The 16,830-nt window shown below is 41.3% G+C and overlaps 1 protein-coding gene across 1 annotated transcript in view; it reads right to left on the minus strand.

Moving 5' to 3' along the window:
* Nucleotides 1-16,830, minus strand: part of DTL (denticleless E3 ubiquitin protein ligase homolog) — a 69,365-nt gene that overhangs the window by 52,183 nt on the left and 352 nt on the right. The window contains exons 2-7 of the mRNA XM_069233930.1: nt 12,059-12,184; nt 9,400-9,489; nt 8,990-9,051; nt 8,741-8,861; nt 4,497-4,562; nt 4,197-4,312 (exon numbers count right to left, since the gene is read on the minus strand). Coding sequence (XP_069090031.1) covers nt 4,197-4,312; nt 4,497-4,562; nt 8,741-8,861; nt 8,990-9,051; nt 9,400-9,489; nt 12,059-12,184 — 581 coding nt within the window. The remainder of the gene's footprint in view (nt 1-4,196; nt 4,313-4,496; nt 4,563-8,740; nt 8,862-8,989; nt 9,052-9,399; nt 9,490-12,058; nt 12,185-16,830) is intronic.

Genomic DNA, 16,830 nt, shown 5'->3' on the forward strand with positions numbered 1-16,830 from the left:
GCAGAGTAGGGCAAAGTGCTGTAGAGTGGAGTGATGCAGAGTGGCATAGAGTGCAGTGGCATAGAATGCAGTAGTACATAGTACATTGGTGTATAGTACGGTGGTGGAGAGTGCAACACTGCAGAGTAGAGTGTCAGTGCAGTGGCGTAGAGTACAGTGGTACAGAGTAGAGGGCAGTGGCGTACAGTGCAGTTGTTTAGAGTGCATTGGCGCAGTGGCATAAAGTGGCATGGGGTAGAGTTACATAGAGTGCAGTGGATTAGAGTGGCATACAATAGAGTAGCAGAGAGTGCAGTAATGCAGAGTGGTGCAGTGTCAGAGTGCAGAGTAGACTCATGTGACAGAGTGTAGTGGTGCAGAGTGGAGTATTGTAGAGTGGTGTAGAGTAGAGTATAGTGCCTAGAGTGCAGTGGCATAGAGTAGAGTGGTGTAGAGTGCAGAGTTGCACAGTAGAGTGTCAGTGCAGTGGTGTAGAGTGGTACAGAGAACAGTGGCATCGAGTACAGTGGTGCAGAGTAAAGGGCAGTGCAGTTGTTTAGAGTGCATTGGTGTAGAGTGCAGTTGCATAGAGTGGCATTGGGCAGAGTAGAGTGGCATAGAATGCAGTGGAATAGAGTATATTGGTGCAAAATGCAGTAGTACAGGGCAGAGTGGTGTAGAGTATAGTGGCGGCCAGAGCAGTGTTGCAGAGTGTCAGCTTGCAGTGGTGTAGAGTGCATTGAACGAGAGTGCAGTCGTCAGAGTGGTATAGAGTACAGTGGCGTAGAATAGATTGTTTCAGAGTAGAGTGCAGTTGCAGGGTAGATTATTTCACAGTAGAGTGAGGCGGCTTATAGTGGAGAGGTGCAGGTTAGAGTGGAGTTGCATAAAGTGGGATAGAGTGTGATGGCATAGAATAAAGTAGTGTAGAGTGCCTTGGCATAGAGTGCAGAGGTGCAGAGTAGATTAGAGTGATGTACAGTGTATTGATGTAGAATGCAGGGGCATAGAGTTGAGTGTTACAGAGTAAAGTGCATAAGCATAGAGTGTATTAGCTTAGAGAGCAGTGGGGTACGGTGCAGTGTTGCAGAGTGGCAGAGAATGGGGTTGTGCGGATTAGATTGGTGTTGCCTAGACTGGAGTGGTATGGCGTGCAGACGAGCAGAGCGCAGTGGTGTAGAGAGGCCCAAAGTGCGGTGGCTTAGAGTAGAGTAGTACAGAGTAGAGTAGAGAGGCATAGTGTGAAGTAGCATAGAGAGCAGTGGCATAATGTGGGGTGGTTCCGAACGGAGAAGAGAACAGGGGCATGGAGTGGCGTAAAGTGGAGTGATACAGAGTAGGGTGCAATTCTGATATATTCAGAAGTCTATTTAAATGTTGTCATGTGATAGAAAAAACTCTTTCCTAACCCCAGTATCCAGCAAGATTGTTGCATAAATCCTCTCACTTTGAAGTCAGAGAAAGGAAAGTAAACACTAAGTTCCCACAGAAGACAGAGCCTGACATTTGACTTTGTTCTTTGAATGCACAGCAAATATGATATGATAAGAACAAGATTTACAGGCCTGTTTACAGAAAGGGAGCACTCGGCAGGATACTGTAAATAAGGTTTTGGCAAGGGAAGGGATGAATTCCAGCTGCATAGCCTAAAACAAATAAAGCCAGCAAATTGAAAGCAACAAATTGTGAGTTACAAACCACAAGGCAAATGGCAAGCAACGGGCAGAATGCATTCACAAGGAAGCACTATGAATTTACTTAAAGTGACAGCTGTGGGATACTTTGTGGGGAAAGTCCAGTATTTTAGTCCATATCTTGCAGAGGTTTGGCTACATCAATCACCCAGGTAGTATGACAAGAAGACCTGGAGTGGTTTCCATGTTGCAGGATAGGTCTGTACACCCATTCTATCAGTTTGCCACCATGTCCTATGGTACAGAGCTTCTGGCACACCTCTTGTAGGGTTAGTGCTAGGTAGCAGACATGAAATCTCTCATCTAATGATTATTTAAGGTGGTTGTAAGTAAGGAGTTGACCGGGATGAAGATGGTAGTCTGCCACAAGGGTTTGGAAATTTAGTAGCTCACTGTTCAGAAACAAAGTCCCCAATTTTAAGACACCTGCAACATGCCACTGATGGAGTTGCTCTGAGCACAGCCATCCTGTGCGAGTGGGAAGGCTTAGCAAAGGTAGTGCAGGAGCATAGGGTTTCTTCGTGTCAGTGAGTTTACAGGTTCTGGCAAGGCAGAGAAAGACATGCATGATAACCCCGGATGGTGATCCATAGAATGGTCAGTAGGAAACGATGAGCAGTGCATGAAGCCTTCCTTAAAAGTATTAATCACTAGGTATCAAAAAGGTAACTGGTTCCCAGTTCAATCTGAGATCTAATTGTGTATGAAGGTGAAAACAGTGCCATATGTTAAAGAAACACTAATTACATTTTAAAAATGTAAAATTTTGTTTGTGCAATTTACATCCCAAATATTTTGAAGATTCTATGTGTACTTGACACTTAGGGATAACCCAGATCTCTAGTTTGGCTTTTGCTCAATTTCAAAACCATATAAAGACATGGACAAAGCGGGCAATTGCCTTGCACAACCTTGCATGGGGTCTGGCCCCTGCTCACCCTACACAAGCGCTAACAGTGGTCCATTGCACCAGAAGAGTTTGCCAAGGTGGATGGGTGTTGATTGTTCAACCACTTGACAGTGCCCCTTCTGTTTCGCTCCTGTGTGCAGACAACTCCCCAGGTACCCAATACCTTCAAATAGTCTTGGTGGACCCATCTTGTCTGATTTTAGGAATTGTCCCACCTTGTTCTTCTCTTCTTTATTTATCCAGTTGTTAGCAACAACCCTTTGAATTACTTGCCGTGGATCTCCCATTTGATCTCGATTTCATCCTACTATTTTATTATCTTTGATTGGGAGTCCGGGCTCCCATTTCTGAGATAAATGTAGAGTCCCAAACATACACTCTAGTGCAGTGAGACTACAGACAAGTTATGGGTACTTCACATCCTGTCATTAGGTGTGAGACTGTCGCCCACACCATCTGCCCTGCCTCTTTAAAAAAAATTAGGTTGAAAGTCCATGGGCGGTTGGGGTAAGCCAGATGTTTTTGTTCAATTTGTTTAAACTAGCATAAGGTTAATTACCTTAATGTTTCCCAAACTGTTTGCCAGGGGTTTTGAAATGTTCAGAAACATAATCAACATTTTGCTGTTACTTTCTCTTCAGGAAAGATCGGGTAGATTTGGGTAGGGGTGATGGCCTTGCCGTGAAGGGCATTAATTTACTACTGAATAAGGACGTAATGTGACACCTGAATGTAGCACACCAGGAGGCAATCACAAAAGGTCCACAGTGAATAAATAGTGCTATGTTAAAAAAAGAGTACATAAATGCACTGACAACATAGTGAGGCATGGCCTCTCTTGCGTGTGTCTGTAAAACTGACGTTTGTTCTTGAACCTTTGTCCTGAATTTTGACCCTTTGTCCGGAATTTGTGTCCTGAATTTTGACCCTCTGTCCTGAATTTTTTACAGTCCTGTCCAGAATTTGCCTCAATGCCAGGTGGTCACCCTAGGTGTGAATATGTGTGAGACAATCATCGCTGCCAGTAGACCTCGGCTGCAGGAAAGCCAAAGTCACCAGCCAAAGCGCATGTGCAGCCGAACACTGGTGGAGGAGCCATGGGTGCGCTCTCAGCTAATGATGCACAGAAGCCAAGAACGCATTTCCTCCTAAAACAAGATTGCGTTTGTGACGGGTAAGATCATCACTGAGGATGCTGGTTAACATTAGTCCCTGGATTTTACTAACATAAAATGGGTTCCAAACGTCAGGGAAATTAGTTCATCAGAACACGTGCACTGGCTCAAACCCCTTCAGTGGAGGAGACAAGCAGCTGTGGTTCTATTTCTCAGTGGAAAAAGGTACCTCAGATTCCCTTGACGGGGAACACCAGTGCCTCCAACCCTCCCCGGTTTGACAAAACAAATAGCTGGTACATTGAAACCGAAGCCTAGGCATGAAACATTGTCTCTTGAAGAGAAGGCACACAGTACAACTCTGGCACAAGATGGAGTGCGCTGGAATGGGCCTTTTGATGTAGCGACGGATGCGCAGTTCAGCACGGATGGCAAGTGATTTTGGGATGGGAACACCGTATTCTTGGGATGAAATGACACTTGCGCCAGTAAACTTACCACTGAAGGAGCTAGGCCACGGACAGTCTGCTTCTTCTTCTTGAGTTTCAGTGGGGTTTGCTTGTCTAGGGTATTATGGGCACCACTTATTTGGTTCACTTGTCTGTAATATCCATCTGAAAAACATTCAAAGATGCAGTATAGTTACCTAAAAAGTCTCTAGACAATGGCTTTATTCACTGTACTTTAGACCCAGATAGCTTCAACAAATATTTTAGAGGTAGTTTTTCCAGCGCCCATTGGTCACTCTTAAATTAAACTATACTTAATGAGGTCCACATTACTTAATAAATAACCTACCTTTCTTGTTACACCTGGTATCCCAAACCATTATGTTTCCATCTCTGCCACCAGTACAGAACACAGCTGGTAAGGGTAAAAAACAAACAAAAAAAACCACAGAAAATAAGTATGTTTTGAGACAGAAATCAAACATTTGCTTAAGAACCATGAAATGGTCATTAGCTCCCCAACCCATCCCAAAACACATAAGGTGATAAAAGAAAAGTTAATAACTAGTAAGTAAAAGAGGGCAAATAGGTAGAGATGATTTACATCAGGACCGCCCATTAGTACTGCTTCTCTTAGCAGACTTGGGGTCTCCTACCGGCGCATAGGCTCTATAGCCACGGATGAGGTAATCTGGCGCGTGGAGTACCACCACTAAGTCCAGTTTTAGGTTTAGAAAGTTAGACCATTGTTATTGGAATGTTCCATTTCAAACAGTCCACCCCGGCTACTTTGTCATATAGCTTCAACTTTCAAAATTCTTGCCGTCAGCAACTAGAAGCATTTCAATCAAGAGTGTGGTTTTTGTGTGTAATGCGCTAATTAACAGAATGAGGACGAGTGGAATTTTTGAAGACAAAGCGCACTTAACATCGTACCCTTAGAGTTGGAGATATTATAGGGAAGAAAGAAAACACAAACTCATGAGTCTTTGGCATTTACGATCATTTTTCATTTAGGCTTCAACCCATAAATCTACTAACCTTAAAGGGAGGCAGTTGCCTTTCTTGAGTGGGATAGGGGCAGAAATGAGGTGAAGTCATGAGGTTTCTTCACATAGAATATTTTCCAGGTCAAAGAAAAAAAAGTAAAAATCCAAGTGCATTTTGAGATTGAAGAGTGGTCCAGAAAATCTACTGCTGCGCTAACTATCCCAGAGTAGTTCTTGGATATATTTGAACCCAAAAAATGCTCTTGAATACACTTGAACCCCAAAAAACAAGTCAGAAATCTAATCCAAAAGCACGAGAAGACTTACAATAGTAGATGCTTGACTTTTCCTAGCTAAGCTTTGCAAATATACCATCACTGCCAATGCTCAATGCCATTACCTAGCAACAAATATCTTTTAGCACTTTAGATGCATTAGCCACTGTACCACGGCAGAACAAGTATAGCACTTAATAAAGAAAGAACATTACCAGACCAAACTAAATTGTTGAACGTTTTGCTCCTGAGAACAAAAATGGAATATTCCCATAAGTATCCAATCAAGTCACCACTGGCCCTCGAAGATCACACAAGGTGTTCAAGCGATGTTATGTGACGGTTCCTTGTTATGTCAACACAACAAGAATCAACAAATCTTCACAATACCCAATCTATTAATTCAGTGTCATTGTAATATGTACGCTAATAGCTGTCCCTGTCCTAGTATTGTAATCCATACAAACCAGATGGGACATTTGCGCCTCTCACAAGCATGAAGAAAAACATATACTGGAATGACGAAGAGAGACACCAGGCTCAGACCAGTTATTAGCACTGCTTATAATGGACATGTATGGTAGGATACTTGGAAATATTTGCACATTCTTTGGTATTACTGAAAACCTGGCGTGTGTGCCATGGTACCAACATTGGCAAGGAACCCCATCTTTCATGAAGTTTGGACAGAAGCTATGAAATATTCATCACGTTGATGCAGTAGCAGATCTCTGCATATTCAACTGCTGAGGGTCATGCCCAGTTACTCTGCTTCCCAAAGTTGGTTAACTGCTCTGTGTCATAGCCCACCAAGCAGCTGGTGGTTGAACCGGACTGCATCCTCATTTCTACTAGCCATCTAGTAGCCTGGTCCAGTTGGTCAACTGAACATCAAGATACAGCTGTCAGAGGGATGGTCAGGGTTTCTGGGGTTAGGCATCTCCGAGGAAACAATCTCTTCTTTTTTGCGTTTTAGAGGCCTCCACTATGAAGGACTATGAGCATCAATGGGAAACTTTCCAAACCTGTTGCAAGGGAAAGGACTGAAGACCAAAACATCGCCCTGCATTTCAATGCTTTATGTTCACAGAAGTCAAACCTATAAATTAACACACAGTTTCGAGGAGACAGATGTGGCATTGTGTTGTGATTCAGTCTTCTGTGTGATTAAGGTATTAGCAGCATGCTAGAAGCCAGATGGATTTTGTTTTGTCAAGGATCAAGCACGAATATATCGCTATGGGATATGGTCAAGAGTAGGGACTGGGATATGGATGGGACACGGCACTAAAGCTCAGACCGGCAGTAACCCTTACTATTCTGACTCTTCAGTCCTCAGGCCAGTACCTACCACTCACCCTTCCTCCTTCCCTATAAGAATTCCTCCATCCTACACCGTCATGCAGTCGGGTCAACCCAGTAGGTGCCAAGATGGTTATCCAAGAAAAAATTAATTCATGAAGTAATAAATCTCAACATTATCTACCAAAGGCCCATAAAGAGCTCGTGTGAGTAGGGCCCACCTTAAAAATGGGATTATATCACCTGTGGACAGCACAGCCGACAGAGGATGCCATCAGGGACAGCATTACTCCTTGATATTAGGACAAGCTACATAGTCATAATAAAAACCGAGCGTGTCAGCATGCATTCAACTTTGTTTTCTCTTACCTTTTCAAACAGCAAGGTTCATGTAAAAAAAAAAAATACCTATGAAGCACTTTAAACTATGTGTAAGCACTTCAGAAACTAAGTTACACATCCCAAGTTAACACCACAATTAAGACAATAATATTGTATCGATCAAAGTAATATATAGAAGGTTACAAAATAACCAGTAAGGTTTTTAAAGGCAGGGGTCATTGTGTGACAATAGTGAAAGTTAGGCAAACCGAATAATTTAAAATGACAACATGTCATTAAGCACAACACAACCACACAATTTTGCTTAATAATAGGCAATTCCTATGTTATACCACTATAGTTGAACAACTGATGTAAAATCCGATGTCGGCTGTGCTGTGAAGGTACACATGGACACAGGGCCATCAGACAAGTATTTCATTCCTGGAGTAACTTTTTTTTTTTTTTTTTTTTTAAAGGGGTGGAGTTCGTATTGTTGGCCAGAAAAGAGAAATGACAATGTTAGTTAATATAAATCAAGGGCAAAGAATGTAACTAATGTCCATAAGGTCCAAATGTGACAGTAGAAAAACTGCGCAGGTAAAAATTAAGTAGCTAGGAAACAAGTAGTAAGCCAAGATCCAATAATAGGTGGTTGGAGAGAGTGGTGGCTAGAAAGGACTAGTCAACAATTACCACCCGCCCGCTCATCCCTCCTCAATTACTCAACGTTCTGCCATCACACACTGGGTTGGAAGGGATTCGATACTAGCTTTGCGTGCGACATTCTATGCCACTGTCACCCGAATGTGTTTATGTTTTACAACTTCATTGTAACTTGTTTAGTAAACTTTTCAAACCAGATCATGCGTCCAGTCAGCTTTTACATGGCCTTTGAAATGAAAGGCTTGTACAATACAAGTTTACATACATTCACAAGTGCCAAAACTGGAAGGGTGGAAAAAATAAATAAATAAATAAATAAATAAACCCTTGTCAAACGATATTCTCCTTATACCGTATTGAACATTGAATGAATTCCATCACCTGACAAAAGCAGTCAATGTTACACCTGTTTTGTCCATGCCAGGATTCTTTCAAGACTCAAATGAGGATATTTTTCTAGCCTCCTTATACAACAGAACATATCGTCTTACAGCTAGTGCCTTGTACTTCCTAAACTAAACGCATGCATATGTTGTGTTAACACTATGAATGACTAGATGCCCTAGTGCAGTGTTGTCCAACCTTTTTATTGCCGCGGACCGGTAAATGTTTGATAATTTTTCCGTGACCCGCTTGTCCCATTGTGTGACAAGCGGGCCACGGAAAAATTATCAAACATTTACCGCCCGCCACAGTGGGGCGGCCCGGTGCCGATTGATCCACGGACCGGCACCGGTCCGCGGCCCGGGGGTTGGGGAACACTGCCCTAGTGTAATGATAATGTGGTCAAAACAGTGACTATCGATGGACATCTCTTTACCCAAGACATCATATCACACTTGCTACTTAAAAAAACATTGCTATAACTGAAACAATAAAGGCAGTGTAATGATCATCGACTGAAATATGTGGAGTATTTTAGTACAATGAAACTCCCCTTGCCCTGAACTGGAAACATTCCAAAATGGTTGAATTTTTTTGGGTTTCACAGACTGGTGCGCTCTTAAAAAGTGTATCCTTTTCTTTTACTTTATACTTGCCTTGCTCAAATTTCGAGAAAGCCACAGATTTCAGACTGCACTGATGACCTTTACAAGCACCTATAAGTTCACCAGCTCTCACGTCCCACAGTTTTGCAGTTTGATCTCCTGACGCGGTCACCTTATATTAAAAACAAAGCTCAAAAAGTGAGGTGGGGTGAACCAACACAAAAAGAGAGATAATTCCAATCGCAACAAATCTGATCAAGAATGCCACGTAGAATTTAAAGAGGACGAATGCCATCTTACCAGCTTGTGCTCCCCGGGGACCCAAGCGATGTCAAAAACTGCATTTGAGTGAGCCATCCATTCTGAAATTTAGAGCGAAAGCTGACAGTGTCAAAGTTTCACTTAAAGCAAGTGTGTTCCATGTACACTTGAGAAGATGAACAGCCCACTTAATTTCTTAACTCAGAAGGTATGAACAAGATGTATGTTTAGCCACCTACCAAGCTGTGCACTTTGGTGAACCAACAATACTCTAGGTGCTAAGGAGTGTTAGAGACAAGTATATCTAGTACTGGAGTATTAACTTGAAAATTGTTTACTACACATTGTACTGCAATTCTCTCCTACATCTGCAGGTGCCAAACGTCAAACTGTGCAGCTATTTTTAATAATTTATTTTAGATGATTGGTAAAAGGAAAATAATAATTACCTCTAAAAATCTGTGTGTTCGACTCGGTCTTGTACAGACTGACCAAGCCTTCTTCGTTTGCTACCGCAAGAACATGGTGCATGCCTGGTGCTGCAAAACAAATGCACCACACTTAGCACTGGAACAGTTTCAATCAAAACAAAAACAGTCTCCATCTCATACCATAGAATTTCACATCAAACAAGAGGAATACATACATCTGCATGCTCCATATAGTTCAGCACCAGAGCAAAAAATTATTCATTTTGCCAAATTTGTCTGATCTTTCCCAGAATCAGGACATGATCCACTAGAAAAGTGTGCTAAATATACAAAATCCTAAGTGTGATGCCTAATGACTATATAGTGTCGATTATGTCCTCATATAATTTATGAATAAAATCTTGATGGAATCTCATTTCCACAACAGATGATCCCATCGGTTCAGACAAGTCAGAAATATACCCCTGAAGGTTTACAGCGACATTTGTAATAGATGTCACACTTTGAGTGGATTTACAAAGAAAATCTACAACAGTTGTGGATTTCCAGGACTGTCCCTACTGAGCAAATTCGTCTTGTGCAATGTTCACAAGCTGTGGAATTCGGCAATGAAGATGAGAAAATATGCATTTGCACATCTAACTTATTTTTTTAAGTCTCCACAGGGAAAACTACTTCTCCTAATACTCGTAAAATATGGCGGAGGGTGGGCACCTTCTGAAGGCGGGACATACCATCTCTCAAAGGAATAGTTTCCAGAAAGGGAATATCCAGAGAAAAGGATTGCAAATATCCAACAGTTAGATGTTTGTGAGCACTAGCTCTAGTTTGCATCTCCATGACTCTCTGGAATACTCCCCTTTCGCCTCTCGCCCTAACATGGGATACTTGCATATTTTTCACTGCACAGAAAATTCTACTATTTCTCGGGGAAATGCTAAAACCAAAAGGATAACCTACTAAATGTATTTCGTTCATGTAATTTTTGCTACGGTGGAGGAAAATCCACCAGTGTGTTCTGCTCCAGATTTGGCACTTCCAGGAATCAGAGGATTGTGCAGTAACACTCAGATATAAATAATGTCCCCAGACTGATGGACCACAAGGAAATAAACAGGGTGAGTGAAGAATTCTCCATCTCTTCTTTGTAGATACAAAGGAACTCCTGACATCTGATCTGTCATTTCTCCATCTTGCACTTTGAAATCCACTCCAACCTCTTTTTTTCTTGTCCCTTCTCCACAGTTTTGCTTTGTATCCTCCTTCCCGATTCTCTCTCTCCCCAGCACTTGTTATTCTCCTCTTCATTCACACTTTCACTCACCACCTTCTTTTGCCGCCTCTCCCCCCTATTTTAAGTCGAGCGCACAAGTGCTTTGTTTTCTCTAGCTATCTTGTGATCCCTCATATCTTTCCTTGTTTCCTTCCCTTGAACACGCTCTACCCCGTGAGCTCTCATAATCCCTTTTGCCCCTAAATGGTCTGTTCTGTCCTGCATCTGCCCTCGTCCAGGTCCTGAGCCTGATCCGATTTATAACAAGTGGGGTTGAAACATTGACATCTTCCAAAACCTGCAAACGTGCTGTAAACTGATGCAGAATTGTACACACACACACTGTGGGCTCTTATCAAAATGATAAATGTAAAGCTTGTCACACATCGTAGGTCACTTTGTCGTTTGCACTTTAACCTCACACTAGTGTTGATTTCTGCCACCACTGTTTTCTGATGCTTCCTTGTGAATAACCGACCCTATACCTAGTTGCAATATCTGTAAATGCTGTCTATAAAGAGGCACTTTGAAGCTCATACACTGGCCTCTCAGCATTTATTGCATATATCGCTATTATTCCTACACAGTGATCCCTTAATGCCTCCCAAGATGTTTCTGAATGTTGTCCATGTGAAATACAGCCTTGCTGTTTCAAAAAAATAAAAAATAATAATAATAATAATAATAATAATAATACTACACGTGTCTGAGATAAAACATATTTTGAATATACATAATATTGAAAGAAAAGGAAAAAAGGAAAAAAAAAAAAGTTGTTACGTTTTTCCAACTAAAACTCGTGAAAAACGAGTCGGGGGAAACGGGCACTAATTTGAGTAAGGACAATGGCCGTGTTCAATAGGGTTGGGTAGTACATACAGCTGCCATGCAGAGGGCCCTTTAAACATCAGCTACATTAAAGATACTTTCTTGTGGGAATGGTCACTGGCTTCAAGGTACAGAAATAACACCGATACACGGCCAACTGAGCGTAGTGTAGCCGCACTCGAGTGTCCCTGGTTCGTTCGGATAGTCCTAGATTTGTGCCTCGGGGCTGCACTCGCCAGGCATTTCATCGTGCGTGCACCACCACAAACGTGCTCAGAACATGGGCAGCAGTGCCAGTTAGTAATGCCGGGGCTGTAAAGCTGAGCACCATGTTTCAGGCTGCGGCTGACGGCCTTACTTTGGTTTTCTCGAACGTATACACAGTCATGAATAAAGGCAAGTTGCTGTAACCTACTGTGCGGCAGAATCACTATGTCAAAGCAGCACGGTACAACATTTTCTTGTGAACGATGCAGGGAAAGCGGTGCGTTTCTTTATGAAGTGCTTGCACTCGACCACATGAACTTCACAGTCTGAATGAAATCACCAGCTCCGTAGTTGAGCTCATGCACTTACCTGTACAAAACGTGCACCCGAATGGAGGAACGGGCATTTCCATTTCCCCATAGGAAATGTGCTCATCTTGTCTGGTGCACTGAAAACATTCCAAAAGAGACTGCAGGGGATAGCCCGATGACCAGCCTGAAAGCAAACAGGACCGCATAAGAACACAATTGCAATCATAATTTTTGACAGTACTCATCATCACATATTTGCCATTTTCTGAAAGAAACATAACATTTTACACATATTGCTAAATCGTAAGGATTTGTGAAACTTTTTTAAGCAACACATGACCTGAGGTGTCAATTGCCTTTCCCCAAAGTTGCAATTTCAGAAAGCCTGTCTATCTCCAGTACTAAACACGTTGTTCACTAGTCTGGTATTGCAAGAGTAGACCTGTTCTGCCCCTTTAGCAAGCTGTATCTTTTCGGAAGCCCTTTGTTTTTAATTTTAACTCTATTCCTTTGCCCTTTCGTAACATCCATGAAAGATATTTTCAAAACTTAAAATTCACATGTTAAACTTATCATCATAACAACAAAACTCATGTCTATTGCCCATGTATTTAATACAATCGAAGGTACTTAAATAACCAAGCATTTTACAATGTAAAAGCATAATAACCAAGCATATTACAATGTAAAAGCATATATTCCTATACCTGCATGTGTATAAAGTACACAATGTTGACATACAATTAAATAGGTTTAAAAACCTTGTGTCTTTCCTAAACACTAATTGATCAAGCCCACTCCATCCCACTCATTTAATGTGTTATTGGCGAGCTTATGTGCAACAATCATTTGCCAGCACTTTGGAGGAAGAAGTGTGTCTGAACATCAAACATATTTCGCAGTCCACCCATATTTTCAACTCCCCAACATAATCTTTGGTAATCAGCATCAATGGAGCCAGTGCAAAACACAAAAAAACGGTTCAAATAAGATACTTGGGTATGGTTCCTCCAAATTCATAGAAAGAACATAGCAAATGCTACAGACCTACAACAACTCTATATTAATATACTCAAATATCCCAGCACCCGATAAAGCACGTACGCAACAGAAAAAAAGATATTAGAGATTGGAGCACAGAATAAGTGCTCCGATGAAAACTTGGTAACTTAAAAAGGTATTGCATGGAAAAGTGAAAGAAATTAGGGTAAACTAAGCCTGATTCTGATGTTAAACAATACCAAGTAAAATCCATTTGATTGACTGCTACTACACTGTACAAAGAAAGTATATAAACTGCACCACATCAACCAAATCATAGAAGATCCCAAAACTTTGTAACTGTTCAAGACTCGCCTGGAGCCGACTGGCCCGTCTGCTTAGAGGAACATTTCAGTTCTCTCTGACAAACTCCCTTAGGAGAAATCTTAAATTAAAAAATACTAACATTTGATAATGAATAACCAACAATCCAAATGTTCCACCATCTTTCCTGGAAAAGCTCCTGTAGCCCCTACTAAAGCATACTAGTTATCCATGTGGAACTACGACTCAAAAATGTATAATTTATTTTTGCAAAATGTCACAAAGATCACGGAAATATCTGGTACACACCACAGCACCTGAAGTATGCTATGGTTAGCCCTTTACCCACAAAAATATCTGCAGACCCTCACAGGCCCATCAAATTTCCATCTGACTCAAACCTTCTACTCGAAAGTCACACGTCAACTCTAGCATTCTACTTAAACCAATATACTACACAACAGTTAATCAGCTGCAGACCTGCTGGAGAAGATGAAAGGGTTCTAATATACATTAGATTGCTATAGAAAAAAAACGGGCACACTTTCTCATCTTGCTAGACCGCTTAGCACCCTACAACATGGTGGAAATAAAACACAGCTATCACAACTGCTCAAATGAATGGTAATATCCAGAATGGCTCGCAAATGACATAACAAAGCCATCAAGTCTTAACACACACTGCAAAATCCAGCACTAAAAAGCATGACACCAAAGATCCACTCTCTGTTGTTGAGAGGGGACATGAAGCCCTGGCACAAGTTCGCATAAAAAAAAAAAAAAATGTATCCATCTCCTACATACTCAGCACAGCAAAGATACACTTGAGACGCCTAGGTAATTATTGTTTGTGTATGCCAGATCCTCTTGACCCCAAAAAATCCTCAAGGGGCTCACTACCATGAAGGAAACCCATTCACCATTATAATAATAAGTTGTGACTAATATGGAGACCCGAGGGTGAAGCATGACACCTGGGTAGAAGTGTGAGGGTTTTCTTTACATTTTTTTGAATGTGCCTCTACTGTTGGACAGATTAACTGGATACCATATGGTGCTCCACTAAATAGAAAATTACCTGTGTACACCTTACTTATGGGTACCTGCCATAAGTGTTACAGCACATCAATTGAACTATTAAAATTGTATGTGGTTGACTCAAAAGTAATGTCGATTATAAAGCAAACATTACTGCTTATCTGGATAACTAAGTCTACAGGGCTCGAAAAATCCACTCAACCACTCGCATCAGTGAGTCTTATTTGATCAGATAGAGCTATTTTTAATACTTACTGGCCCCTTCTGGCGAGTTGACACTCAACAGGTGTTCGGTTCAGTTGAAAAGTGGAGGGGCAATAAAAGATGCCTTTAAATCTTGTTCTTATGTCACATTTGCTGTGTGTTCACAGACAGAAGTCAAAAGTCAGTTTTTCTTACAATTAATGTTCTTTCTGACTGCAGAGTTCCAGGACTCTGTAAGGTGAACTGTGTGACCTGTTGCTTAGAATGTAAAATAAAAGGATATAGGTTGTCAGGTTTTTCCTAATACACAACATTTAAATGATTAAGTCAACTGTGCAAACACTTCAAAATATATTTCAGTAGTTGTGAAAGCCCTTTTTTATACTTCTGTGTGATGAAAAAATATTTTAACAGGATGAAAACAAATCAGTGTTACGTGTTGATGTGCAAAGGATATGTTTTCTGAAACCCAATTTTCACATATTGTTAATACACTATATAGTTTTATCAGTAAAGCTGCAAGTTAGTGGAGAGGTTTTTGGACATTTCTTGAAAAGTTACTGTGTAGATGACAATATGTTACCACATCATGGTTTAGTAATATATTTATTAAAATTGAGTGTTTAAACAAACTGAGAAACACTCCTGCTCTGATGGCAATGTTGTTAGTAAACTAAAATGTCCTAGGTTACATGTGCTAGACCTCATGGGTATGTGGGCTAGATTCTTGTGATGCATGCAGCAAACTTTAGTCTACTTACTCAAACAAAAGACGTTTGTTTGTACTTCAGAAATGCTGAGCTCACATATTTGAAGGTGCAATCATATGTGAGAATTAAGAAAAAGGCGACTGTAACCTATTTGCCTAGGATCAGACAATTTGAGACCTGTTTACGGGTCAAGTGCATCACAGTTAGGTCGAGTAGATTATTTAAGTTACTTGACCTGCAGGTCTAGTAACATTTTAATGCTTTTTCAAGCCCTGGTCTAGCATGAATGAGTAGGTGGCTGCAACAGCTATTGTTGCAATTTTTTAAAATAAACACAGTGGGCTTTGACTTCAGCCAGAATAATATTTTACAGTCACCGGACTCTTGGAAGTTTGACGTATCATTCCATGTAGAGTGCTTGCACTGCAATGCACAAGGGACCGTTTCAGAACTCAAAGGTCACTGCGTCTTCTCACACTAAATCATTTTTCCATATATGCGCATGTGAACAGAAAGCAATAGTTTTGTGCTTTTCTTTCCAATACAGCAGGCGTTTTGTGATTTGGTCAGGAGTCAAAAATAAACCATGACCTATTGGCACTGCCATCGTTTATTTAGATAAGAGTGTTTTCTACCTAAATCGATTAAAGAAGACTCTCTTGTTGGGGAGCAGACGCATACAACGCCTTCATTATCTTGCCCAAACTTCATAGGCTGTCCCCACACACCAACCCTACCAGTAAAGGGTCTTGGACGTCCTCTGATTACCAGTTCTCACTTAGTCAACAGTGACTTAGTATTAATTACTAGCCAGCATGTTCAGGAAGATGTTTGCGCTTCTCCATGTAGACAGAAGTTCATTTATGGGTAAAAAGAGAACTAATCTCCCCACGTTTAGGCTACTCAACACCATCTATACAAACATTCGCAAAAAGCAGAACCCGGAGAAAGTAGCTACAAGAAAGCCCCATAATCCTGGAAAGAAGAAGACCTAAAAGCCAGACTCTTCAAAAAAAGCCTTCAATCAAAATTCGTGAGTGCGAAACTTCCGCCGCCACCCCCGTCCCCTCCCACCCAAACTGTTCTTCTCAAACAACCGGACCCAGTAAATACTCTTTATTATGTGGACCATTTCAATGCGTCTTTCTGCAAACGTTTAGTACAGCTCATCTATACAGTTCCAACACTAATCGATAGCAGATCACGCGTTGGAGCACCTTGTGGTACTAACACAACCCATGAGCCTATTGGAACATGGCATGATCAATGAACCCAGTCAATCACGCAAGGGATCGTGGTTAACGAGTTGCAATAAAAAAAAACGACGTAAAATTTAAACAAGATTTTCATGATATGTTCTTTTAGGTACCTAACAAAATACTACAGTTCTCCGCTCAAGATATAGGGATCCTTACCCTTCAGGCACAAATGTGAGGGTAAATGGGACGGACAGTCAGAGCGTAAGGGCTAAAACTGGCACGCGTGGCATCTCATCTGGGCGCTTGATCATCTGTTTTTCCCAAAAGCCTAAAACGAAGCCGAGCAGCGTGGCCCCACTGCATGTGATCGCGAT

The sequence above is a fragment of the Pleurodeles waltl genome, chromosome 5 (genome assembly GCF_031143425.1).
Source record: "Pleurodeles waltl isolate 20211129_DDA chromosome 5, aPleWal1.hap1.20221129, whole genome shotgun sequence".
In the NCBI taxonomy this organism is placed as follows: Eukaryota; Metazoa; Chordata; class Amphibia; order Caudata; family Salamandridae; genus Pleurodeles; species Pleurodeles waltl.